The following is a 25,608-nucleotide window of genomic DNA, read 5'->3' as shown; positions in this document are numbered from 1 at the left end:
TACAGAACTGGTGACTCCACCGCATCCTTGGGCAGCCCCTTCCAAAGCCTGGCCACCTTTTCAGTGAAGAAAATCTTCCTGATTTCCACCTGAACCTCTCCTGGCACAGCATAAGGCAATGTCCTCTCAACCCGCACAGGAATACAGGGCTTTGATGAAACACCAAAAAAAAGTTTGGTTAACTGAATTTACCAAAATATAGAATAATTAGAAAGAATAACAAAATCAGCTGATAAAGGTCCTAGAAGACATTCTCCTTAAAAGAATTTTCCCACAACTGTTAATGTGTTTTCATTAATTTTCTAGTGGGTGATATAAGCAACTGATCTGTGATCTATTAACATAAAGAGCTGGTATAAAATTTTTATTCTTCTTGATTTAGGGTAATAGAAGATTAAATTAATTAATGCCCACTAAGAGAAACACTGATTTTTTTTTTAATAAAATAAGTTTGTCTTAAGAAATAATTTAACTGTCTAAGCACTACTCCAGAAAAGTTAGTACAAACTGCTTTTTCTATTTGAATTTCTCGAGTAGCCCGTATTCTTGGATGTGTTTACTTCCAGGTAGTAGTCATCAATCATTTATCTTTTATTTAGTAAGTGGAAATGATAAGAAACTTGAGAAATATCTTAGTGCATTAGAGCAGCGGGCTCTGTGGTCCACTACCTAGCCCTCAAGAGTGTCACTGAGAGATGTTATTTAGGGTAACAAAACCAGTCTGGATACTCCTTTCTGTTCCCCTCACAGAAACCTGAAGAGTCTCAGCCTTTTTACCGTCTCCTAATATGCTGATGGATCTGTCTTGGTGCTGATGTTAGTTGTCCTTCCTCTCTACCTGTTCTTCAACTCTACTCCCTCCTTGAGGTATGGGGGTCAGACAGAGCTGCATGCAGTACCCCAGTTGCGGTCACTCAAAGTTTTATTTAAATAGCTTCAAAATTATACCACTGGTCTCATTGTCAGTACCTGATGCTGGCCAGCATTTCACTTTTACTTTTTTTTTTTTTTTTTTTTTTTTTTTTTTTTGCCTGCTGCTACTCAGTGACATGGAGGTTTCAGAGCTGTGATTCAAGAGCTTTTTCTGAGCTACAGTTGCCAGTTCTAAGCTCAGCAACCTCTAACACCAGTTCTGATAGACTGCTTTTCCCTAAAAGCGAAGCTGCTCTGTCATCTTTTTGCCCATTTACTCAGTTTTATATCCTTTGGTGTTCATCACTGTCAAGACTCCATTTCACTGTCCTAAAAAGCTTACCATCACTAGCAACTCTGGAAACAATTAGTGTTGACGGCTCAGATTTAAAGAAAGACTGCAGTACAGGTCTGATTGCTGGTCAGAAGTGTGGAGAAGGGCTTGGCTACCTCAGAGGTTTTTACTTCAGCTGCTTTATATAAAACACTAAGAATTTATTTATCATTGCTTGAAAATGAAGCAGAGAGGATAATGTTTGAGATGCACCTTAATATTTGCCATGTAAGTGAAAGAAATAGTGTGTGGATATCAGGGTACAGAAGGTTTCAGAGAGAGGGGAGTGACAGATATCAGAATTTTGCCTTTGAAGGGCAGGGAGGGGAAGCAGACAAGGAAATATAAACTGCCTTCAAAAATGGGGAGAAATACAGATTATGTTTTGCATCAGCTAGCTGTGGATGATTCCCTTCACAGCCAACCCTTGTCTTAAGGTATTGCTGCTCTTGCAAGTGCTTAAGAGGGATAATCGAGCAACTGGATGCAATAACAGGTCCATTTAACAGTGCTTTTGGCCATGCACTTGATATATGCTTATGATTACTTATACACTTGAAATCTCAAGGAGGATTCCCAGCTGTTTCTTTTTCTGCATTTATCCTCCTGTTACATCTTGCTGTTTCAGTATTCTGATACTTAACCTGCAAGTAAACCCTGAGGCTTAAGCTGTGTAAAGCAAAAGTCACACTTCTAAGTGCTGCCAGGCCAATAGGGGAAACATATAATCTGCTGCATCAAACATAGTTTGCCTTAATCTAAAGCTGAAGGAAATCAGCTTTGAAGGGTGTGCTGAGGTAAGGAACACAGCACACAGCAAAGTCTTGGCTGAAGCTGTGGGTTGGTTATTGAGAAAATACAGATCCATCATTGCTTACAAGGAAGTCTTACTAATGCAAAGCCATTAACACAGAAAGTTTTGCTTCCCTGTGGCAGAGTAATTTGGTGCATATAATGGAGAAGTTATTAATTGTTTAATTTACATTGTTCGCTTGGATGCAGCAGTGAACAGAATCAGTAGCTTTTGCAAGTTACCATTCCAGAATCTTCCAAGTAGGTCACAGAGCAGTTCTTGCTGAAGTGTCATCTCTGCCTCCCTGATGGGAATGTTGGTCAATCAAATCACCTGGCAGGCTGGTGCCCTTGGGACAGGTCCTCAGGTAATGCAGAGACCTCTCTGGAAGGATGAGGACAAGGGGAAATTACCTCTGCTTGTATTTTTACACTTGTCTTTGCTTTGTGAGAATGTAACCCCCTATTATGAAAATTTAAAAAAAGAGAAGGGAAAAAGATTTGCACACAGCTTAACCTGAGTTCCCAAATTAACTTAGTCTTCCTCCAGGCTCTACAGAAATAGGCATCTCCTCTTGGTAGGCTGGCAATTAGCTACTCTACAGATTCAAACGATACCAGTTTACTGAGACCCTGAGGTTCAGTGGCTGCCTAAGTGACTTTACAAATTATGTCAATGTTATGTGCTGCTTGTAACCTCTGCGTAGTTAATATTTTATGCTTGAATGCTTTCTTCTGCCTTGTTTCTGCTGCACGGGACCAGGCTTGCAAAGGAAGGTGTTTGTGCCTCCATAGGGCTTTCTTAGTTAAAGAAAAAATTCCAATAAACTACAAATTGTCAGATTTTTAATGCATTCTAAAACTGAGAGATTTGGTGCATCCAGCCCTCCCCTGTGAATCAGTGCTTTCTCATACAACAACTTCCCATCTGTGCCCAATGAGAGTCATCTGGAAAGTGCTGTGCCACCTGAACCACCATGTCTTTGAAAGGTTGACAGGATCAAGCAATTTTTCAGGTGTGACAGTCGGCATCATATTTCTCTCTCCTTGACCTCTGCCTTTTTCTGAAATTCAAGACAAGGAGGGGTGAAGTGAGGATCTGCAGGAAGCAGTATCCTTGCAGTGCCCCTGGGAAGAGTCCACGCCTTCAGACTGAACTGTAAGTCCATTGACTTAATTACAAATTGGATTATAGGAGCTAATCTTTGATTCTGTGGTGTAACACCAGGCTACTGGGTGCCTGTCAGGGACTGGTTGTGAGGGCTTTGGAAGCACAGGCAGTTCTTATGCTTTGCACCCAGGTGCTTGCAGGACCTGTGAGGTCCTGGTGCTATGCCAGGGAAGAGCCTTTGGAGCCTTAGGCCCTTCATGCAGCTCCATTGTGGTAAGGATGCTTTTTAAAAGCTATCTGCATAACTGCTTCTGATGGATTAGGTACTTGAATACCTTCAAAAAATAAAAAACAACTTGGCAGAGTTCTTTTGGGGTTTTTTGGTGGTTTGGTTTTGGTTGGTTTTTTTTTTAAGCACCAGCTGTTTCTTGTGTGAACAAACCTGTGGTAAGCCTGCTAGAAGGAACATCTAACCCTGCAAATGATGGAAATCCACTGTTGGAATAATATCCCTGTAGGACATTTTTCCAGCTTTTGAGACCTTTGTGTTGTTACGTGACTTGCTAATTCAAGGTTTCCTGGAATATCCTGAAACATATTTGGGAGTATGCAGGAATTGTGTTGGCTGAGGATGAGAACTGGATTCCTGGCTGGGAGAGCTGTAGACCATGGCAATATTTATGTTACAGATTGCAGTGTAGCATTACCCATGCAAGAGATTGCTCTGAAATGAGTTTGTAGAGGTACCTGAATTGTAGCATGAAGCTCACCAGGGTTTATTTTGCACCTTGAAGACAAAAGTAACTTTCTCCCACAAAGCACTTTTAAATCCAAACCTTAAATATCTTTCACTAACTTATCCTCTGTTTCAGGTGATGATTCCTGTCTCACTGGTCTGTTTTGCCTGAATCTTTTTCTCTCCCTGCGCAGTGGATGATGATGTTCTCCTTGTTTCCTGTAGGTGGTTGGATGAATCCATCATTCAAGACATCACACCCAAGCTGCTTGGGGAGTGGCCCAACACTTACACCTACACCAAAGCCTTGTCAGAGTACCTGATTCAGCAAGAGAAAGGAAACTTGAACATTGCTATCATTAGGCCATCCATCGTGGGAGCCAGCTGGCATGAACCTTTCCCAGTAAGCATGAATACACAATTCCCTACCGAGAGCATTTGGATGCAGCTGGAGCTGTGGTGCTGTCAGGAATCTGTCCCTCCTTGTAGCAGTGTCTTCAGAAATGGGTGTCCACAGTTCATAGAGAGATGTGCGGAAGAGGTGGAGATCCTGTGCTGGAGTAGAACAGCAAGCCTTATTCAGCACCTTAGAACTCCTGTGAAAAGACCACATTTAAGCAATAATAACAAGAGATGGGGAAGTTATAGTGCAGAATGCTGGGCTTGCAATTGATTGTCCATTCAGGCGCACCAGGGGAGTTTCGGTGCTCAAAACATGGAATCCGAGGGTCAGTCATACTCCTGGTGCATTGTGGTTGAGGTACAAATGTCAGGGACTCAGTAATTAAGTGGAGCTGTACTTTGGAATGAGATAATTCATTAAGCTAAATATACCGATAGGAAAAATGTGCCCTAACATTGCAGCCAAATTGGAAAGGCAGCACAAAGTCACCTTTGGCTTTCATGCAGCCTGCAGTGTGCCAGAGATGGCTGCGATACAGCCAAGGCCCTGGGCCAAGGTCCCCATCTTGCAAAGACAAAGAGCTCTGTTTGGTGTCACAACCTGTTCCAGGTCAAACAGCTCATCTCTGCTCTGAACTCTAGCTCCCACAATTGGCAGCTTCCCTGACCTGAAGTAGGATGGGATTCAAAAGGAGTGTTGTGGTTTGGTTTTGGGGTTTTATTCTTCCTTACTTTAGAAATTAGCTGGAGTAACCAAATCACCCTTGGTGACAGTTGCATATTGTCTGTCAAGGGTAAATATTAATCCAGCTGTTTTCAGCAAGTTTATTCCTGAGGCCAGGTAGTAGGAAAGAAGTGCTTTCTAAGAACAAACCTAGATTCTGTTGTTGATGAGTAAATTGCAGGCAATGCATCCCCTGCTACTGGTTGGCATCCTGGCAGCTGTCCCAGATGGGCTGGCATCCATCTAAACTGGTGTCTCCTTCCTTCTTTGTCTACACCACACTACTGTCATAATTTAGAAGCCTTTGTAAGCAATACATAATTGAAAGGAACACTAATCATTCTTTTTTTCCACAGGGTTGGATTGACAACTTCAATGGGACCAGCGGAATATTTATTGCGGTACGTCTGGTTACTATTTAAGCTCCCCTTAAAGCAGAGTTTGAGTTACTAAAATAGCAATTCTGATAATTCTAATGTTACTCTACAGCCCCACTTATAAACTGTGTGTAGTAAGGGGCCACAGGAATTTTCTGAGTCTGTGAGAAAGATGTCACCCACTTGACACACATCTGTCAGCTGATAGGACCCAGAGGATAGTCTTTTTGTGTTGAGCTCAAAAAAGGACATTGAGAGAGTATTCATGTTGTTGGTTTGCTAAAACACGAATTGCACTTCCTAAAAGCTCTAAAAAAACTAAAGGTTTGGACACATGTGGCCAAATTTTCAAAGAAAAGGCAAAAGATGTCTCCTTGAAATGAGGGTAATTCACGGGTATCACAGCTCGAATATTTTAACACAACTTTATTTTCCAGGCCAGGTTACCACAACTGTCAATACAAACAGCAGTATGTATTGTTCCATTTGTCTCTGTGTGTATTGTTTCCAAATCTACTGCTATAACTTGTCATACTTCCACAATACCAAAGATTCTGGCTTCCACTTGCCACTGCTTTGTACAGAATTTCTCTCTCTACAGACTATACATAAGTAATGTGTATTGATTTCAGACTCTGCCAGTCACATGGATAATTCGCTATATTTTTTCCTAACTTGATAAAATATTCCTGTAAGATGAAAATTATTACAATTAGTATATGAAAGGAGTAAAGTTGCATACCTTTTCTCCTGCCTTATAATTTTTTTTTCTGAACTAAAATCATTGCCTTAGGCCTCTCTGTCAGTCCATACTGCTGTAGTGCTCAAGGCAGATATTTATGTTCATGTATCTCCAACTTCATTGCTTTGTCAAAACTATGTTCTAATCAGCCTGGTGCAGTGTATAAAAGAATTAGTGGTCTGCAATCATAGGAGAGCAGAAAAAAATCCAAATATGATCTCATTTAAACAGTTCATTTATATCTGAAGTAGGGTGTAGATAGAAACTTACAGTTATGGAGTGCACAGGACAAATAATGCTTTCATGTGAACCCCATCTATACATTTCAGAGGCATTCAATTTTTGTTCACAAATTATTGACCTCTAATCATGTCAGTTTCTTCAAAAAAAAGAAATTTTTCTATTCCTTGGTGACAACTCAAGAAGCTTGTACTGCCTCTCTGTTCTAGTCCCAGGATCTTGCACTGGTTTGTGCGTTCTTTTATGATGTTATCAAGATCGAGGAATGCTTTTCAATTCCTTAATTTTGCAGTTGCAGTTCTTAGATTTTCATGTGTCAGGTTCTATCTTTTGTAATTACATGAATTTTACTTTGGACTTCTTTTGATTTTGTATTTTTTTTTTTATCATAACTTTCAATGATGTCCGTCACACCATTTATCCAGAACTGGTTTGCAAGAAACTTTGGGCCAAGTTTTGTATGCAGATGCAGCCTGTATCTTTAGATCTCAGTTAGCTCAATGGAGAGCAAAGATTGTGAGATTCTAGGGTCCCTATGGGAAATGGCTTCTTTTTTATATATAAAAAGATTAGACTTGCACTGAAATTTGAAAAATAGGTGGTATTTTTTGGTCCAGGTTTGAAGCTCTGAGATTTTTTTTTTTTTTTTTTTTTTTTGAGTATAGTAGAAGAGACCTTGAAATTTGTGTCATCTACACTGAGCTCTTGGGTGGTGAAATATGGTCTGTAACTACATTGAGAGTTGGCCAACAAAAAGACAAAAAACAATGACAAGGATGCAGGGTGTAGAGACAAACTTGTTTGGAGTGTTTTCCGGAAGGGAAAAGTGTTTATTATTAGGGACCCAAGAGACTTTTTTCTTCTGAAGGGGGAATTAATAAGTACATGAATTAATGTTCTTGAATGTGGGGAGTTGTTTGAAAATGAATCCTTAAACATCTGAGTGATGCATCAGTTTGATTACCTGAAAGTTGTGTCAGTACAACCAGTTCTCCTGGCCAAATGTATTTTAAACTGTGATTATTAGACGAGTAGCTTTATTTGCTTGAATTAAATGTTGAAAAAATCAAAAGGGGAGTGGTTTTGGTGGTTTGGTTTTGTGCATTTGAAGTGTCCCTCGATACCAATACTCACTTTCAACTTCTAACCAAGCTCATCCTACGGGGAGAACATCCCCCAGGTTCAGATTTGGTTCAGATGATCTTTCATGTCATTTGGGCAGAATCTGGACTCCAAATCTTGCAAAGACATTTTTCCTCAGTTGCAGTAAGTCTGATAATTTCATTCCATAAATAGACACATTTCTTTTAAATATTAATGAAATATGGGAGTCCAAGTTGTTCTTGATAGTCTAATTATGTTTCTTTCTCCTACAGTTGCTCCAGCTGCTGTGTGGAGCTGTGTTTGTTGGTTGAGGAACAAAATGAAATCAATTACATTTCCGTTGGAGTGTAATTAACGCATTTTGTCTTGCTGTTTCCTATTACATGCAAAGATAGATACCTTCCTCCCTGCAAGGTAGTGAAGCTGTAGGGCACAACTGGTTTAATTTGTGATCTGGACAGTGACTGTCCAAAGCACCTCAGCTGAGAGGCTGTCCAGAAATAGCAGACTCTGGCCAGGAAATTATTTTGGAGGCTTCACTTTGCAGTAGCTTCTGTTTCACTAAAGAGAAAAATGTCAGTTTCTATAAATAGAAACCAAGCCATATCTGATGGAAGTACCACTGAACCATTTTTGATGTAAAAAGTAACCGAAAAAACTTAAACCTCAAGCCTTTGTTACATGCAAAACATAGGAAATCTTGAAACCATTAATGTGTGTATGACCATCACATCCTGCTCTGAACACATTTTGCAGCAGATCCATCAAACATCCTCATTTGGAAGACCTCAGAAAGGTTTTTAGTGTGAAAATGTGATAGTTAATCACACAGTAGTCTCTAGTTAGCATGTGTTCATAGAAGTGGAAAATTCAGAGCTGAGCTTGGTTGCCTCCTTTGTTTCCTTTTGCCTTTTTTTTCCCCGTTGAAAAAACCCAGTACTTAGAACACAAAGAATCATAGTGATGTTGCAAGTTGAAGCTTTCGTGTCTGAGCCTATCCATAGTTCAGCTTAGGGCAGCAGAATTCAATGCATGACACAGGTTTAAGGAGGATGGAGTGAGCCATGTACGGAATATCTCACTGTTAGTGTCAGTATCTGTGATCCCTCTGACTGATGCACCAAAGATGAGATGGGACTGTTCAGAAGTCCTAGTTCCTGAAAATTAAATTAGTCAGAAGTGTTATTCCCTTTCTTGCAAGCTGTGAAATACAACAAACACATCTGATTGCAGACGAGGAAAGGAGGAGGAGAAAAGCCACCAAAAGACCCCAAAAGATGAACACCTTCCAAAGAGGGGGGGATACACTGTCCCTTAAAATTCACCAGTGACCACTAGACAGTAGTATGTGCTTTACAAGTTAATAGCAATCTTAAATGCTTTTATAATGACTTTTTTTTTCTCCTCAGACTTAAGGCAAGGGGTTTTCCACAACTAGGTGCTTCCTGTTTAATTGCTGTAGAAAAATTTAATCGATTTTATAATGAAATTCTAACTTCAGATTGCATGAAAAAAATTTAAGAAAATCTGTACATTTCCTTTCCCCTACCTTTTAAATATTGATGGATCCGTAGCAAATGTTCATTTGCTCCTTCATTTAGTCCTTCCCTCTATATTTGCACAGATCTAAATTACAAGAGCTTTTATCCTCTCAGCTTTTTCCATTGTTCCTTAGCTTCACTGCATTGTTTCCCATACAAGAAAGAACTTGATTGCAACCATGAATCTGCCATGTTGGGTTTCTTCTCTTACGTGCTCTTTTGAGCCCTAATCCATGACACACCAAGTAAAGTTCTTCACCCCATTTCACCCCCACCTTTCTCTATTTTTCTTTGTCCTCTCTAATCCAGTCTGCCATGCTGTTGCCATAATCTCCTGTGGAGCCTCCAAAGCCTCATTGGTCATCATGGAAACACCCTGATTAGCATTCAGGTTAAATGTACATATTTTGGGCAGCTTGATCCCCTGAAAAATGCGCTTCCTACTGAAGCAAGAGGAAAATTTTTTGTTCTTGCCTCTTTCTTTTTTTTTGGTTGTCAGTGCTTTGTATTTGCACTGACTCCTTTTAATGAGTTTTGGTTGATGATGTGCTTTTCAAGGCAGGGGCCATGCTTTGTATCTTTGTGCTTAACAGACAGCTTTGGAAAAGAGGAGAGTGTGCATACATCCAAAGGAAAAGTAGTCAACTTTTCAAAAATCCTACAGGTGTCTTTTCCAAAGTGACTGTAGTCTCTGAGGTATCCTCAGACATCTGTCTGCCTGTGTCATTTAAGAAAATGTAACTTCCAGGCATGCACTTTACAACTTAACTGCAGCAAATTCAGATACATTTCTCTCCTTGGGTATTTTCTTTCATATTGAGTTAAATTAAGAGTCCCAGCTTTTCTTGTTGTACACAGCACAGACATCATCATGTTTCCAGGCATCCTCTGGAAATGCAGGACAGCAGGATCCATGGGAGATCCATCTTTGTTGTCACAGAAACCAAATAATCTGCAACAGAAAAGTACTTGCTACAGTGCTGGCTTGTGCCCAGTACACGCTGCTGGAGTCCTGCCAGTTAAATTTCAGCCCAGCCTGAAGTGGGTAACTGTTTCCCTGTCTCCCTGTCCCACAGGCAGGCAAAGGGATCCTGCGGACCGTCATCGCCAACAACGAAGCAGTGGCAGACATGATTCCTGTCGATGTCGCCATCAACCTGACTCTAGCAGCTGGGTGGTACACAGCCGTGCACAGGTGGGAGGGCATCCCTCTTCGTAGCATTCCCTTTGGCCACACACCTGGAATATTTGCTCCCTGCACCAGCACTTTAAAGGGAAACAGGAACTGATTAAAAATCAGTGCAAGAGGCTGGTTGATTGATTTTCTGGTTGTTTTTTTCTCCCTGTGGGTGGGCAAGGACTGAGAGCGTAGGAGACGTAATAAAGGCAGGGTTTAGAGTTAGGAAATCTCTACAGCTACAAGTGATACCTGTTTCTTGCCTCTCAGAAGTCCCTATTCTGAAGGCCAAGAGTTTTACCGCAGTGGTTTTTGGGCCTCCTTTTCATTGAGTTGCTTCTCAAGTGTCTTCTGGAGTTTTCTTGGTAAAAAAGCTCTGCGTGTTTTCCTTGGGAAACACTGCACAATGTAAATATATTATGGATTTATAGGTTATATGATCTAAAAAAATCTCCCTTCTTTGCATTGTTGAGAAGAGTATGTAGAAGTAATACTAAGGATTTAAGTCTTCTCCTGTGAACCTTTGGCTTGGCCTTTAATCATTAGGTAGGACTACAGAGAATAAACCACATGAATTATTCTGGAGGTTTTTACAACTCTGAGAAATCAAACCCAGGCAAATAAAAGGCAGAAGTATTTTACTTTGAAAGACAGAGTAAGCCCTCTGAGCTGAGGGTAGAGCTACATCAGTAAGCTAAATAAGGATCCTAAAAGGACCTTGAAGAGCAGCTCACCAGTTTTCCCCTCAAAGCATTATTAAGAAATCCATCAAATAAAAATTGTGCAATTTTCAGGTATACAGTAAGAAAAATGCTGTATTGATTTCATCATTTGACACCCTTGGCAAAGCATGCTTAGATCAAGAAAACTGTGATTAATTCTTGATTTCTGTAGAAGGAAGAAGTAAAACAAGTGCGATCCATGTTTAGTTCCACACGAAAAAATGCAAGCTTTGTTTGGTATTAAACTGAGAATTTACTTGAAATGGATTGTTTTTGTAATCTCATCCCTAAAAAATAGTTTCTTCACATCTCAAAATAATACTTCTTTCTGTTTTCCAGACCAAAAAACCTGTTGGTGTACAACTGCACAACAGGGGGAATCAACCCTTTCTTCTGGGGAGAAATGGGTAAGGTCTTATTTAAATGGAGAGCATCCATAGTGTTCCTTACACTTTGAAGAATTGGTTTCCACAATTTAGGTGGCATTCAGTGTCTGCCATTCAAACTGTATTTTGGGTGGGGGTCCTGTGAGGTGAAGGGTACTTCCAAACCAAACCATTCTAGGATTCTGTGATATTATGGGAGTGAAGTGGTCTTTCTTGTCCATCAGAAAATTCTGAACAGAATTAAGAGGTGTGCACTATAGGAGGAAAACATTGAGATGACTTGTGGTCTTCAAGAACAGTTTGTATTTTGATCATGAGTTTTGTTGGGAAAAAAATCAAATTATTTTCATGGCTGACTTTTCTTCAAGTGGATGTACTTCCAAGGCAGAGGTGAAAGAAAGGGAGACATCCTGACACCCTTGAAGAGAAAAACTCATGCTGAAGCCAAGCAGCAGAATTTGTCTCAGCTGTGTACTGTGAAATAGTGTGTACAGTTACATTCATGGATGTACTGGGCCTGGTTTACTTTCTGTTACCCCTGCATTTATATCTTTGTGCTTTAAATACAGGAGGCTGGCTATTCCATCTCTCAACCTTTGTTTTACTTTTCCCCTTGCTTTGTTTACATGGCAAATTAAGTCAGCAGAGAATGAAACTATAATTGCATTTACAGAATAAATGTTTTAACCATGGTATTTGATCTCATGGCCTAGCAGGGAAGAGGTTTCAGCAATTGGCTGAGTGCTGAAGACATCACATCCAGCTCCTGGCTTGCCTTTTTTTTTTTTTTTTTTTTTTTAATGAGGGATGAAATATTGTGGTTAGTCAGATCTTCTGTGGCTTTTTCACAGGAGGGAATGCAGAGCTCTTCACATGCTGCTACTTCAGCAAAAGCCACCATAGCACCACTTTCTGAGGTTTGCTTTTGTTAACCCTTTTTCATTGTAAATTTGCTGATGAAAACAGCAATGTATTTAGTGCATTCTCATTGATTTTATTCTGTTCCTCTGCTTATAACTGTGGAATTAGCCATGAAGTCATCTGGGTGCAGCAGCAGCAGCTTCCATGAGCAGCTGAGCTGTGTGGTGGAACTGAAGGCAAAATTTTCTCCTTGGGTGACACTATGAAGCTCTTTCTGCTCCATGTTGTAGCCACAGTTTTCCTGAGAGCAGCATGCTGCAGAGAATTAGGATGGAATATTAAAAGTGCAAAATTTTGCCTTTAAAGATGTTGCATGGCTGAAGAAATGAGTTTGGGAAGGATTTACTGCATCACAATGTTATGACTGCAGGCATCCACTCTGAATCCTTATTCAGACTCCTACCAATTTCTTTTTGCGAAATACACATAAGTCTGTTCAAGGAGTCAGGGTGTGTGACTGATCATCAGGATGGAGGGTTCTGTGTGTCTGGAAGCTGCTGAGAAACCAGGGAATGGAATGGGAGTCACCTGGCCTGGGACTGAGCATTTTAGTGCAAAGCAAAAATGGGTTTTGCAGAGGGATGGGCCTGGGCTATCTGGTTAGGCCAGGTGACACCCAGGACCTGCTGTAGGAGTGGCAGGTGTACACGAGGGAGTAGGGATTTTTCAAGGGGAGAGAAATCAAACAGAGAAATTGAGGCTGGATTAAGCTTAGGATACCAAGGGTTCGGAACAGAAGTAGTGGAGATGGTGATGCTTTGAGTACACTTTGAGTAATGAGCTGGAAGGGAGGGAGGGAGGGAGGGAGGAAACACCCATTGCAGGGCAGTTCATTCTAAAGTTCCTCTGACACAGATAAAAACTCCTAGTGTTAAAAGGGGCCTTAACTTTTACAAATAATGCTATGCCTTGGGGTTTTGCTTTTCCCTTAATTTCTCAGTAGTACTTTGCCTACTTTTACAAAGATGTGGTCAAACAACTAAATTTTTAACTGAAGAAGCATATTCTGCTTTGCTGCAATGTGAATCTGGTTAGTCTGACTTTGTGAAGTACATTTTGCAGTTTCTCCTCAAAACTAAACCGTAAAACAGGCTGGAGATGATGTTCAGTGTGGCAAAAATTAAATTCAGTTTATTCTTGTTAGTCTTCCTGGGTGAGACCTGTGTCCAATTCTCCCCCTGCAGAACCTGCCTTTGAGTTGTAGGATTTGCTGCAGCATTTTTTTCTTGAGGTGTGAGGGGAAGGACCACCTACCCACTAAGTCATTGCAGTAGCTCATAGAGGTGACAAATTTTTGGTTTGGTGTTCTTAGTAGAAGTACAGCAAAAGTCACTACTTGAAGTGCAGTAATGTGCTGAGCACAGACACTGGAGAGTCCTGTCTGAATGATACTATTGGAATCTGCTTATCTGAGGATGATCTGGTTTCTTGTGGCTTGCAAATTCTCATCTGATTTTCTATTTGTAACATAAGCTTAGAGACTGAATGATAATATGAGCACAGATTGATGTCGTTAACTCTGAAATAAATTTTTTAGAAAGTGAAGAAAGCCCACATATTCTTCTTTCTGGAGCTTGCTGGTACTCAGGATTAGGAGCATCATCTGTTTATCAGTCCCTAGGGTGATAGTCTTACACTCAGTTACTGCAGTTCTGTTAAGCCTCTGCAATATGCAAATGTCCCAGATATGCACATCTAGATACCACTTTGTGGCACTGTGCCATTGCCAGAGCTCAGAATCAGACCCAGCATATTTTGTGCCTTAACATGCAGAGGGAAGGGAAGGTTCCCACCCTATCATTTGTTTTTGAGTTAAGAATGCAAGACAGTTTGCTGCCTTAGAGCATCCAGAGGTCATCTGAAAACAGGCAGACATTTGGTGGTGTGGGTCAGATGTGGTTTGAAAGGACATAATAAAGTCTTTTTAAAGCTTTCACCCTGTATAAGTGATACACTAACTCAGACATCAGCCCATTGGAAAATCTGACTGAAAATTAGAAATGTCATTTTTATTTTTGGGTAGCAGATCAAAGTTTGCTTTCAGTGATCTAATGAAATGTTAGCACTTATCAATTTCTTTTACATCTGCTGCAGGTGAAAGCAGAACTGCAGTTCCTTAAAGCTTCCTGCTTTTCCTCCTTTATGCTTTGGTGCTTTGACAAAGAGGTTTTTGTTAGCCAGTGTTAATTGTCAGGCAGGATTGGGTTTCAAATAGACAATAGATGGAGTCGACAGTTTTCATGGCAGAAGGGACAACCTGGTTCAAGCTCTGGTGACACAATTCAGAGAGCTGTGGGCTGGAGGTGTGAAGCACAACAACTTGGGCCGTGCTGCACTGTGCTTCCAGCCCATCTGGAAGTGAGTGATTGCCAGTGAAAAATGCCTGTTCTCTTGCAGGGCAGTACGTCATGTCCACCTTCAAAAGGAACCCCCTGGAGCAGGCCTTCCGAACACCCAACGCTCACATGACCTCCAGCTACTTGATTAACCAGTACTGGATCACAGTCAGCCACAAGGCACCCGCCATCCTGTATGACCTGTACATGAGGCTCACGGGGAGAAAGCCCAGGTAAGGAATGGTGGCCTCAGCCTCCTGCATACCTGCCACTCCTGTGGAGAGCAGAGCTTGAACCAGTGATGAGAACTGGAGTCCTTCAGTTTCTTCTCGTCTCCTTCTCTTGAGGAAAATGAGGAAATGGATGGCTGTAGTGAATCACAGCCTAGGGTTCGCACCCTTCCCACCACCTGGAGAACAGCACATCTTTTGAACTCGGTTTTACAGACTTCAGAAGTTTCCAAGGCAGACGAAGGCTGGTAGTCTTCTGTCTTCTCTATATCCAGATCTCTACCACTTCAGCTTTCCAATGGGATCACCCTTATCTGGCATGAGCTTGCATATGGACTTGAGCTTGGCAAGGTTTAGAACATACCAGCTAATTCATTATTTTTTCCCATAAATCAGATGCCTAAGTAGCTGTTTCCAGCACTGGTCTGAAATCTAGGAAGCAATTGTTTCTGAGTATGATTAAATTCTAATTGTATTTAGGAGGGCAGTTCACCATTACGGGTGGTATTTGAGCCCTGGTAGTGGTATGGCTTGGAGGAACAGCAATGTCTATGGCCCATGTGGAAGGAATCCTCTTGTAAGTAACGTTGCTCCAGATATGGTCCTCTTTTACCTGACACCACAGAGAAGGATTTGTTGTGCAGTATGAGAACTGGATGCCAGCACTGTATTGATGTCAGCTGCTCTGATTTATGCCTGACATTCTGCTTTGGAGGCAGATTGGTCCCTAAAAAGACTTCCAGTTATGCAGGAGGAAAGAATTACTCTAGAAATAGAGGTAAACTAAAAATTAGGCTGGAATCTGCAATCTTTGTTGAAAGGGGCAGCAGTAAAATCTTGGCACTACCATTGCAATTGACATTTCTTTTCATGAAGCTGATTGGCATAATTACCCAGTGGGCACTGCCTGCAAAAAATGCTGTAGTTAAATGTCAAACAAAACTCAGCATGATCTTCTGAACTTTAAGATTTGCAGCCTCAGCAAAGATGGCTCACCAATGAAGTTGGGAGTACTCCAAGTCTTCTCTTTTTTTAATATAGTTCTCCTTTTCTTTTTATACACTACTTCGGCTCATCGAGGTATTGCTGCAATGTGGTAGAAGGCACAGTAGCAGCTCATCATTTCTTCTTTTCCCAGAAACCTGAATATCAGACCTTTGTGGTCTAACGGCAGTAAACCACATTAAATAAAAAAAAGAAGCCTTTTTAGATGTAAGCTCGTTTCACAAAAATTTCCAGATATCAAGCAAAACCACCCTAAGTGGTTTCGTGTGAGTGCTGCACATCCATCCATGACTTAGAGCATAATGTGCTCTAAGGGTTTTATACCCTTAGTAGTCCTTTGTGGCAGTCCTGTCTCACCTGAGGATCTCCTTGTGCAAGGCTCTGTAGGGGAGCAAATAAAGAAATATTTGCTCTAAACAGTTTTCTAGAATACAAAATGCATGTCTGAACTGTGGCCACAGTGAGAGCTAATACTCAATTTATTCCTCTCAGTTCCTCTATAGTGGAGAATGAGATTTCCTGTAAGAAATCTTTGCCATGTTTCTCCTCAGTTGATGTTTTGCAGAAGACCTTTCCTTAGTGCAAATTATTAGTCAATGTTTTGAATGTGGTCACATCAACTGAGCTCAGACAGTTGACATGAAATGCAGTTTTCACACACACCTCTTCAGATTGTAGAATCACAGACTGGTTTGGGTTGGAAGGAAGATTTAAGATCATCCAGTTCCACCACTGCCATGGGCAGGGACACCTTCCACTATCCCAGGTTGCTCAGAGCCCCATCCAACCTGGTCTTGGACATTTCCAGGGATGGGGTGGCCACAGCTTCTCTGGGCAACCTTTGCCAGGGCCACTCCACCTTCACAGGGAAGCTTTTTTCCCACTTACTAAAGAGTTGGTTCTCTCTCCCTTTCTTTTTTTCTGTCAGTTTTCATTAGTCCTAAGCATTAGTCCTAAAGATTTCAGGGAGTCCACTTGAGGGGCAGCTTCAGATCTTTCCAATCTAGCTGCATTTCTTTTTCCCAAGTTCTTTAAATGTATTAAAATATTCACAAAGCTTTGCCCCATAGTGCTTGCCCTACACAGGAGGATTGTTCTGAAATAATTTTAAAGCAGTTCAATTAAACTGCATTCAGTCGACCTGCACATAATTATTCAGAATGAAGGTTCCTTTAGCTGATGTTCTGCTTTGCTTCTAAAATGAAAGCCACTTTCATTTTAGTGCTCTTTCCAGTTGCTTTGGGTGGGCTGCACAGTTCTGCTCTAAACGGATGGATTCATTGTGTCTTGATGTGCTGTGCTGAGTGCTTATCACAGTGGCAGTCACATATGCGTGGGGAGAGGCCAGCCTAGCACAATTCTCCCACAGACTGCCACCTTTTATTTGTCACAGCAACTGTGTTACCCCATGGGCAGCTCAATATTTTGCATGAAAACAGCTCTTTTTTCCACAAAAATCAGCCTTTTAATGTTTTCTCTTGCCCTTACCCAGTCTGAGAGGACATGGTGTCCTCTCAGAATTGGCCGAGCCCTGTACATCACACTTTAAAACAACTGTCAGAGGCTTTTTTTACTCATGACCACTGGGACAACTAAAATAATCCTGCAGGGTAGGACAGCATTTCTGTCATCCACTTTTGTATAAAAAATTAGTAAGAAAAGGCCAACACACAACAGAGGACCTAAACTTAGATTTCCCAGGTCCTTAAGCAGTTATGCCTCTGAAGCAAGACAGCAGAGACATGGAGCTGTTGGAGGGGGTCCAGAGGAGGACCATAAAGATGGTCAGAGGGCTGGAGCGTCTTTCCTATGAGGACAGGTTGGGAGAGCCAGGGCTGTTGAGGCTGGAGAAGAAAAGGCACATAGGAGACCTGGCAACAGTTTTTCAGTACTTTAAGAGACCAGTGGGAAAGAAGAGGAGGGACTCTTATCATGGAGCATAATCATAAGATGGGGGGGAATGGTTTCAAACTGAAAAAAAAGTACATTTAGATTATATAGGAGGAAATTCTTCCCTGTGACAGTGGTGATGCCCTGGCACGGGTTATCCAGAGAAGCTGTGGCTGCCTCATCACTGGAAGTGTTCCAGGCCAGGTTGGATGGGGCTCTGAGCAACCTGGGGTAGTGGAAGGTGTCCCTGTCCATGGCAGGAGTTGGAACTAAGATGATCTTTAAGGTCCCTTCCAACCCAGACTACTCTGTGATTCTTTGGTTGTGTCTGAAAACTGAAGTTGAGCAAATGACTTCTCAACTCAGAGTCCATACTACAGATGTGGTCACCAAATACTGGTGCTAATGCCAAAAATCTGAGCTTTGCTTCAGTACACAACTCAGGCTTGGGAGCAGAAGAAAATTCCTGTGGCAGAAAGAGAAGTACCCACCTTGGGAACAGCAGCACTGTACCCTTGTGGTGTAGACTTCATACCAGCCCAGATGGGCTCTTCCCTCCACAGTGGTGGAACATGAGGTAGATGCAGCTTCCAACCCTTGCTTAGGTCAAACCAGTGAGGTGGACATCAGTGGCAATGATGTTGGCTCCCATGTTGTACCCAACAATAAAAGCTGGGTAGCTCTAGGCTCGAGCTCTGCTGGAGCAGTTGGGATTTGCTGGGCAAGTTCTCAGCTTAGCGAGTAGCAGGGCAGTGCTCAGAAGGAATTGGAATGTTTATTCACCTGGATTGGCGGAAACACAAACCAGCAGCTTCTACATAAGGTTAGACTTCCTGCTCATCTCTGATGCTCCCCCTTTGTTTCAGAATGATGAAGATTATCAATCGGCTGCACAAGTCTATGACACTCCTGCAGTATTTCTCCACCCAGTCCTGGAACTGGTCTTCAGATAATATGAATATGTTAATGAGTCACCTTAACACAGAGGACAGAAAGGTAAATATGTCTTGAATATGAGTTGCTAATCTCAGATTTTGTTCATCTGCAGCAATTATTTTTGGTGTAATGTGGAGCATTTAAATGATATCTAGATTATTGGAATTGATTTTAATCTGAAATTATTTATTTCAGGAGCTTTCCATTTATTACAGGAGAATGTTTTCAGGTCACTGACAACCCAACCTATTTTATGAAAACTTCTTCCTCTCGACAAAGCCTTTCTTTGCTCTCAGAGACAGCTGCCTGAGAATTTGCTAACAATTTGTTCAATATATGCACCCAAAATGAACTGGGGTAGTTGGCTCTGCAACAAGATTTTGTTTATGCCAAACAACAAAGTGATCAATTTCCTGGACTTCTGTAGATCTAGCTGCCAAAAAAGAATCCAGCACAGCTAGGAGTAACACCGATGCAGAGGCACCTGCTGACCCAATGTCCAGTTAATTTATTTACACATAATTTTAGTGACATGTTAAAACTCTGTGGAGGTTTTCATTAGAATCTGTTTGCCTGTGTGGAATGCCATTTTTCTTCCATGATTCTCTCTCTCTGTGTGTGTGTGTGTGTGTGTGTGTGTGTGTGTGTGTGTGTGTGTGTGTGTGTGTACAAATACAAGTATTTATGGAAAAGTTGCCACCTGAAAGATAAACACCTTTATTTTTTGCCAGCTAGCACTCCATTTCTGCTTGCTTTGCCCAGATTCCCAGCTGGGTGGGACATTAATCAGCAGCTGTGAAACACAGTCTGTCAGTGCTTAGAGCTCAGGGACTTTGAGAATTTCAGAGAGAGGGCCTTGTCAGGAACAGAGATCAATGAAGAAATGATGCTTGAAGTGAACTGGTTTTGAACTCTGGTGTTCAGCTTTCATTGTTTGTTTTTAAATCCCAGTTATATAACTTTGATGTTCGCCAGCTGCACTGGTCAGAATACATTGAGAGCTACTGCATAGGTGCTAAGAAGTACTTGCTAAATGAGGACATGGCTGGAATTCCAGCAGCAAAGCAACATCTACGGAAGTAAGTCACACCCAGGGACAAAGAGAAGAGCTTCTGGCTAATTTTGGGGAAAATAAGTCTAACTACGTTGCAAAATTATTATTATTATTATTATTATTATTATTATTATTATTATTATTATTATTATTATTATTATTATTATTAAAATGTAGATAAATAACTTATTTCTTATCACAGTGATTTGTCAGTATTTACAAACATAGAACAGTATTTAAAAACATAGAATAAGGGGATAGTTTGCCATAGCAAGGAATCCTAAACAAGTTCATCATTGATGGATCATTTTTAGGAAGTTTATAGGGACCTCAGGAATGGACTGCTGACTGCCTCAGACCGTGGACTGTGGTGCAGTGATAAAGTTTACCTTAAAAGGGCTCTTACAAAAATGAAACAAGTCTTGAGGTCTTTAGGTGTCTTTTTTCGCTTGGTCAGGCACTGGGAAAATGAGAATTAGATAAGACAGGATCATTACAATCTGAAGAATTCAGTAATAGCACTGAAATTGATGCTGTAAACTAACCCACTCCCCTCAAAAAATAAAATATCCCAGTATTGCAACAGTGAAGACCATTTATGATCATTGTATAATTTCACAACTCTAAAGACAGGGTTTCACCCAAATAAGAGAACCTTACTTGTCAACTCCTGTGAGGTTCTCTAGGCTGCCCCAAATACTGCAAAGTGAGAGATAGCAAATATATGAAACCAAAGCAGAAAGTATTGGACACCGACTGTCCTAAAGAAAAACCTCTCCATATGACTTCACTTTGGTTTGAAATGAGAGAAGAACACAAGTGAATTCCAGTACAGCTATTCCACCGACACCATGAACTATTCACTGTGCTCCAGCTTCAGCACAGTCCTTGACAAGACCAAGGACTCCAGCACAGTGTCTCTACTAAAATAGGAATAACAAAAAGCCCAAGGGCCACTTGTAAATAGGATTTATTCCTGAACTACCTGTAGGAAATGCAGGGGGCTGGTGAGCTTCTTGTTACTTGTGTGTTTCTTGATAAGATGCCTCTTTCCCAGGCTGAGAAACATCCGATATGCGTTCAACACCACCCTCCTTGTGATCATCTGGCGCATCTTCATTGCAAGGTCACAGATGGCTCGAAACATATGGTACTTTGTGGTGAGCCTCTGCTACAAGTTCCTGTCCTACTTCAGGGCATCCAGCACCCTCAGGCACTGAAGCCATCCATCAGCAACCAGCCTCTTCCAGAAGGACCTCCATCTCCTCTAATCAGCAGCTGTGGGCATCGGGGTCTGAAAGTAGCAGAAAAATCCACTCCTTACAACAGCAGCTGGCACTTATTGTACACTGTTACATGCTCACCTTTTAATTTTAACTAATGCTTTAATACATGGTCTTTCTTCCATAGGACCAAGCCAATTTTTAAAGCCATAACTCAAGCTTAAGGAACAGGTCAAGCTGGGATAGACCCCTCATCTAAAGTCTGATGTGCAAGAGTAAGGATTAACCAAAGTCATTGTCTTCCCATGTACTACTCCTTAGGCTATCTTAATCCCATCTTCTTCCTCAAAAGAGGCAAATTTAAAGCACGACCTTTGAAGACAAGGATGCCGCCAGAGAAGACCCAGCTGAGGAAATTAACCTGTAAGAGGTCTTCCTAAAGCAGCTCGTCGTTCATTCTCATTCAGTGAAATGGTACCTTACTAAAAAAACAAGATTACAACTTCTCAGTTTTTCAAAACTTAGGAGGGGGAGACAAGTCACACAAGGCCAGCGAAAACACAGAACAGTTTTCAGATCTTGTTTTGTATTGCTGCTGAGGACTGATGCTTTCAAGCCACACCTGAAGGCACACATAGAATTCATGCACCTGTGTTAACTCTGCTCACTCACAAGCGTCTTTCTTACAGAGAGGTCTTTTTTCTACATGTCGTTAAGGTTTCAGTCTATTAAAAAAATTCCTGGTCTTGCATTTATCACATTTGCTTGGGACATTTTGAGGGTGTTGAAAAAATGCTGTATTAACCATGAGAATGAAGAGAAGACTTCATAAAAATCAGAAGAAGAATACAGAAACCTGTCATTATTTTTGAAGTATGAGTCTTTTTTTCCCCTGCAGGAAATCTCTCTCCCTGTAGCTCAAAACCAGCCTGATACTGGGCTTATATTACAGCTAAATCACTTTGCAGTTGATCATTTCCAGTGGCAAAGAAAGTGTAGAGACACACATGGAGGAAACATCATTGGGCCTGTTCTGCTGCCATTCCTGTCAGGAGGCATTAAAAAGACTGAAATTTGTTTTTCTTGAGAATAGGTTAAATGTTGGATTTAATGATGTTAAAGGTCTTTTCTGACCTAAGCAGCTCTGTGATTCTTTGACTTCTCTGTAAGAACAGTCATGCAACTGTGAAGGTAATGCACTTTGTCCTGCAGTTTTGAATTTTCAGAATTTGATTTTTCAGAGTTTATAATTAAATTGTAGTTTAGAAAGGAAGCCAAGGACCTTCCCAATGCTCATGGCTGTTGGAGAACTTGTTTCTTGTAGTGAAATATAAATTCCTGTGGGGGCATAGAGAACCTTCTTGAAAGTAGCTGGTGCAACAACAGCAACAAATGTACTGCGTTGACAGATTTTCAGAGTCAAATCCTACACCAAAATGTTATTATTCAGATAACACTGAATAAGCACTTTTAAAATCATCAGTCTTCAATGCAGCACCCAGTTTCTCTAATCTTGTGTCATGCCAACTGTCTCAAAAAGTAATGCTACACAAAAAACACAACAAAGTGACACAGTTGCTCTTTTGTGAGCTGAGAAGAGCAGAGAATTTACAAACCTGGAATTCCTCAGAAATTATACTTGGTTTTGGTAGTGAAGGTAAGAGCAAATTATGACAGTGCATTTATATCTCAGCACTTCAGGCTGGTTCAGAAATCTTTCTAGAGGTTCAAGGAATTAATCTTGCCCCCTATGCCCCAGAGGTCTGATTCCAAGCAATTGCCAGAGGGTTCCTGCAGCAGAACCTGAGCAGAAATGTGGTGTCCAGGATGGCATGGCTCTGGCATTGCCTGCCACAGACCTCTGTATTTGTCACACACTGCTTTTGGTCTGTGCTTAAATAGGTCAAGCACCCAGTTTACAAAGATGCAAATTTCTGAAGCTCTTGCCTTGGAAATTTGCTTCCTGTAGTGAAACTGGTTGTTGGGCATGTTTTTTCGAGCTTCAGGGCGTGCTGTGCAACATGTCACCACCTGGGAAACCTGGAGCTGTGTGTTCGAGGGCTGGGGACCAACATTCCCTGTTCAGTGCTGCCACAGCAATGTTTTGGGGAACGTGGTGGCATTGTAATTTGCTACCGTGGTGGGGCTGAGGCTGGTTGCTGCAGGGATTCCTCCAGGAAGAGTGAATTCCCTCAGTTACATCATCTGGTCATCAGGCAGCTTGCAGTCCTCATAGGAAAGGCTAAAACACAAAGCAAACCAAAACTGTAGATCACTTTGAAACAAACTTCCACTCAAACATTAGGAAATAATTTCAACACTTATCCTGAAAGTCTTTTTAAGTGCCTGCCTTATGGACAAAGAGAGGCAACACTAAAGGGGATCGTAAGTCTTGGGTTGTGCACATGATATACAAAAGCTTGGGTCTCAGAAAAGTGAAAGGTGCAGAGCTGCTACATCAGTCAGCTCTCCTGAGAGAGCTTTTCTTCCTCTTCCCTACTCATGCCAGGAATTCCTCACAATATGCCTGTAGGCATTCACAGTTGTATGCATCGGCTGTATTGTCCCCACAAGTCTGAGGTTTATATTTTGCTCCCCTGAGAATATCCAGACCTGGTTTTCTGAACACACAAAAAGGTGCTGCATTCAGAACAGTAGTGGTGTGACATTTTAAGGCTCTTCAGCATTTTGCTGAAGGAAACAGCTGCAGAAAAGCTACTCAGCCCCTAAAAAACAGCAGGGGTTGCTTGGGTTGGAAAAACAAAGTTGTTGCAGATGATGTCTGCTCTTCTGGAGACCTTTTGTAGCCCACACAGCATTGCCAGCAGCTGGCTCCAGCCTCTGGCCTTGCCTGGGGCGGATCAAGCTGTTAGTTTGTTTTAACACAGATATAACATGAAGGGGAACTTGAATCTTTAATTCATTTTTTTGTGGCCTGAGATGTTTCCAGCTGATTGTCTGAAGCACAGACATATTTCAGAAAGCCTAAGTGCAAGGGCTGATATGTGGCAGTGGCCCTTGAGTGCCAGTTGTGACTGTCATCATGGGGAGCTGGGCATAAGAACTTGTTTCCACCTCAAGCAGTGGCTCATATTCAGTGGTTTACTTTGTGCTCCTCAGTGGATTTGTTTGTGCTCTGAAGAAACCCAAGCCTTGGGGAAAATATCTGGAAGAAAACACTGAATATCATTTCACCATCAGTTACGGGCAGAAGCTTGCAATTAACAAGTGTCTTCTTTTAATTAAATGGTGATAACCAAACAAACAAACCACAACAAATCCCTACAATTAATCTGTGTTTTAACTGCCTTTTGAACAACAACCAAAGCTGTTTATCATCAGCATGTCTGTTACTAAAAAAATTAAATTTCTTACCCCTCCACCTTCCTCTGTTCTATGTTAACAATTTTCCACAGTAGGGAGGGAGAGGTAACAGACCCACTGATAAATTACAAGTTGTTGGCCCATTACCCACCTCCTGCAGAAATGTGTTCTTTTACATTTTCTAAGGAAACATGAGTACATCTGCCGTGCATACAGCTGCATTTTCCAGCACCAGACAACAGTAACCAGACAACATGGTAAAAGCAGTGGAGCCTCATCCTGAAGTGGGAGGCTGTGCTTGTTTTGAGTGCCCTGTTCCACTTCAGTTTACCACAAAGCAATTAAAACATACCCTCCTTTCCAGTGTAAAGGGAACCTCACCTATAGCTGTTAATCAAGTCATTATCGTGAATAAGCAACTGGGAAAAGAGGGAGGGGGGCATCCTTTTGTTTGTAAATAAGCTACAACTTCATGGTTGAAAGCATGCTGTTGCTCTTCCAGCATTGACTACCGCTGAAAGCAAGGATGAACATTCAGTACTACTTTGATAAAATTAGACCCCTTATTCTAGCACAGAGCAAATAACATTCCCCAGAAGGTAAATGGTGAACACCCCATTTCATGATGCTAAATATTGGTGTGAAGGTGATACAGATTTGCTTAAAGAGAATTAAAATCCAGAAAATAAAGCATATTTGGGGAATAATTAAAGATGTACTATCCCACTTTTCTCTATTGCTTAAAAGTCAACTATGAATTGTTTTTTCGGATTCATATGAAGCCACTTGGGTTTCTTGTCCTTACATGATCTTGGCTGACCCCAGTTTATAGTAAAATACGTACTCTCCCACTGTCCAGAGTTTCTGCGGTTCTATCTGTTATTTCTATCCCCTTGTTAGCTATGAGAGAACTTCCTGTTATAAATCTTAATTACAGAGTTTCTAATGTTAAGGTGTAACCTTTTGAGCTCTCAAATCAGATAAAATGGTCAGACCACAAATTGTGTGAACCTCAGCCATAAAATTGTTAATATATTTATGTTATTTGAAACATTTAATAAAACAAAATATTTTAAAGCTATGGTCATTTTGCATTGCTTTGTTTTCTAGAGGAGGTAGTTACTTGCTGCCCATAGCAGTTGAACAGAGGCTGTCTCTCCAGCACATATGCTCACATCTACAGCACAGCTGTCAGTGGAACGGCAGCCCCACCTACAGGAGGGAAACAAATTTTAAAGGCTGCAGTAGTGGGACTTTTAACCCCGATACAGAACACTGAAAGGTCCTACTGTGATGAGTGTCCTGTGGAAACAAAGAGGGACAGGTCTGCAGCAAAGAAAAATTGGGAGTAACCCAATTTTAATATATAATAACCCATCCAACTTCCCC

General features: G+C 41.3%; 1 protein-coding gene across 3 annotated transcripts in view; it reads left to right on the top strand.

The window, feature by feature from the left end:
• Positions 1–25,300, top strand: part of LOC132327226 (fatty acyl-CoA reductase 1-like) — a 124,757-nt gene extending 99,457 nt beyond the window's left edge. For all 3 annotated transcript variants that reach the window (XM_059846181.1, XM_059846180.1, XM_059846182.1), the window contains exons 5-12: positions 4,111–4,288; positions 5,368–5,412; positions 10,092–10,210; positions 11,254–11,321; positions 14,619–14,790; positions 18,549–18,678; positions 19,570–19,697; positions 20,730–25,300. In XM_059846181.1, the coding sequence (XP_059702164.1) occupies positions 4,111–4,288; positions 5,368–5,412; positions 10,092–10,210; positions 11,254–11,321; positions 14,619–14,790; positions 18,549–18,678; positions 19,570–19,697; positions 20,730–20,892 (1,003 nt within the window). In that variant the 3' untranslated portion in view covers positions 20,893–25,300. The remainder of the gene's footprint in view (positions 1–4,110; positions 4,289–5,367; positions 5,413–10,091; positions 10,211–11,253; positions 11,322–14,618; positions 14,791–18,548; positions 18,679–19,569; positions 19,698–20,729) is intronic.
• Positions 25,301–25,608: the final 308 nt, after the last annotated feature.

The sequence above is a fragment of the Haemorhous mexicanus genome, chromosome 5 (assembly GCF_027477595.1).
Source record: "Haemorhous mexicanus isolate bHaeMex1 chromosome 5, bHaeMex1.pri, whole genome shotgun sequence".
Classification (NCBI taxonomy): domain Eukaryota; kingdom Metazoa; phylum Chordata; class Aves; order Passeriformes; family Fringillidae; genus Haemorhous; species Haemorhous mexicanus.
Note: the sequence above shows the minus strand (reverse complement) of the source record. Positions and strands in the feature narration are given on the sequence as shown.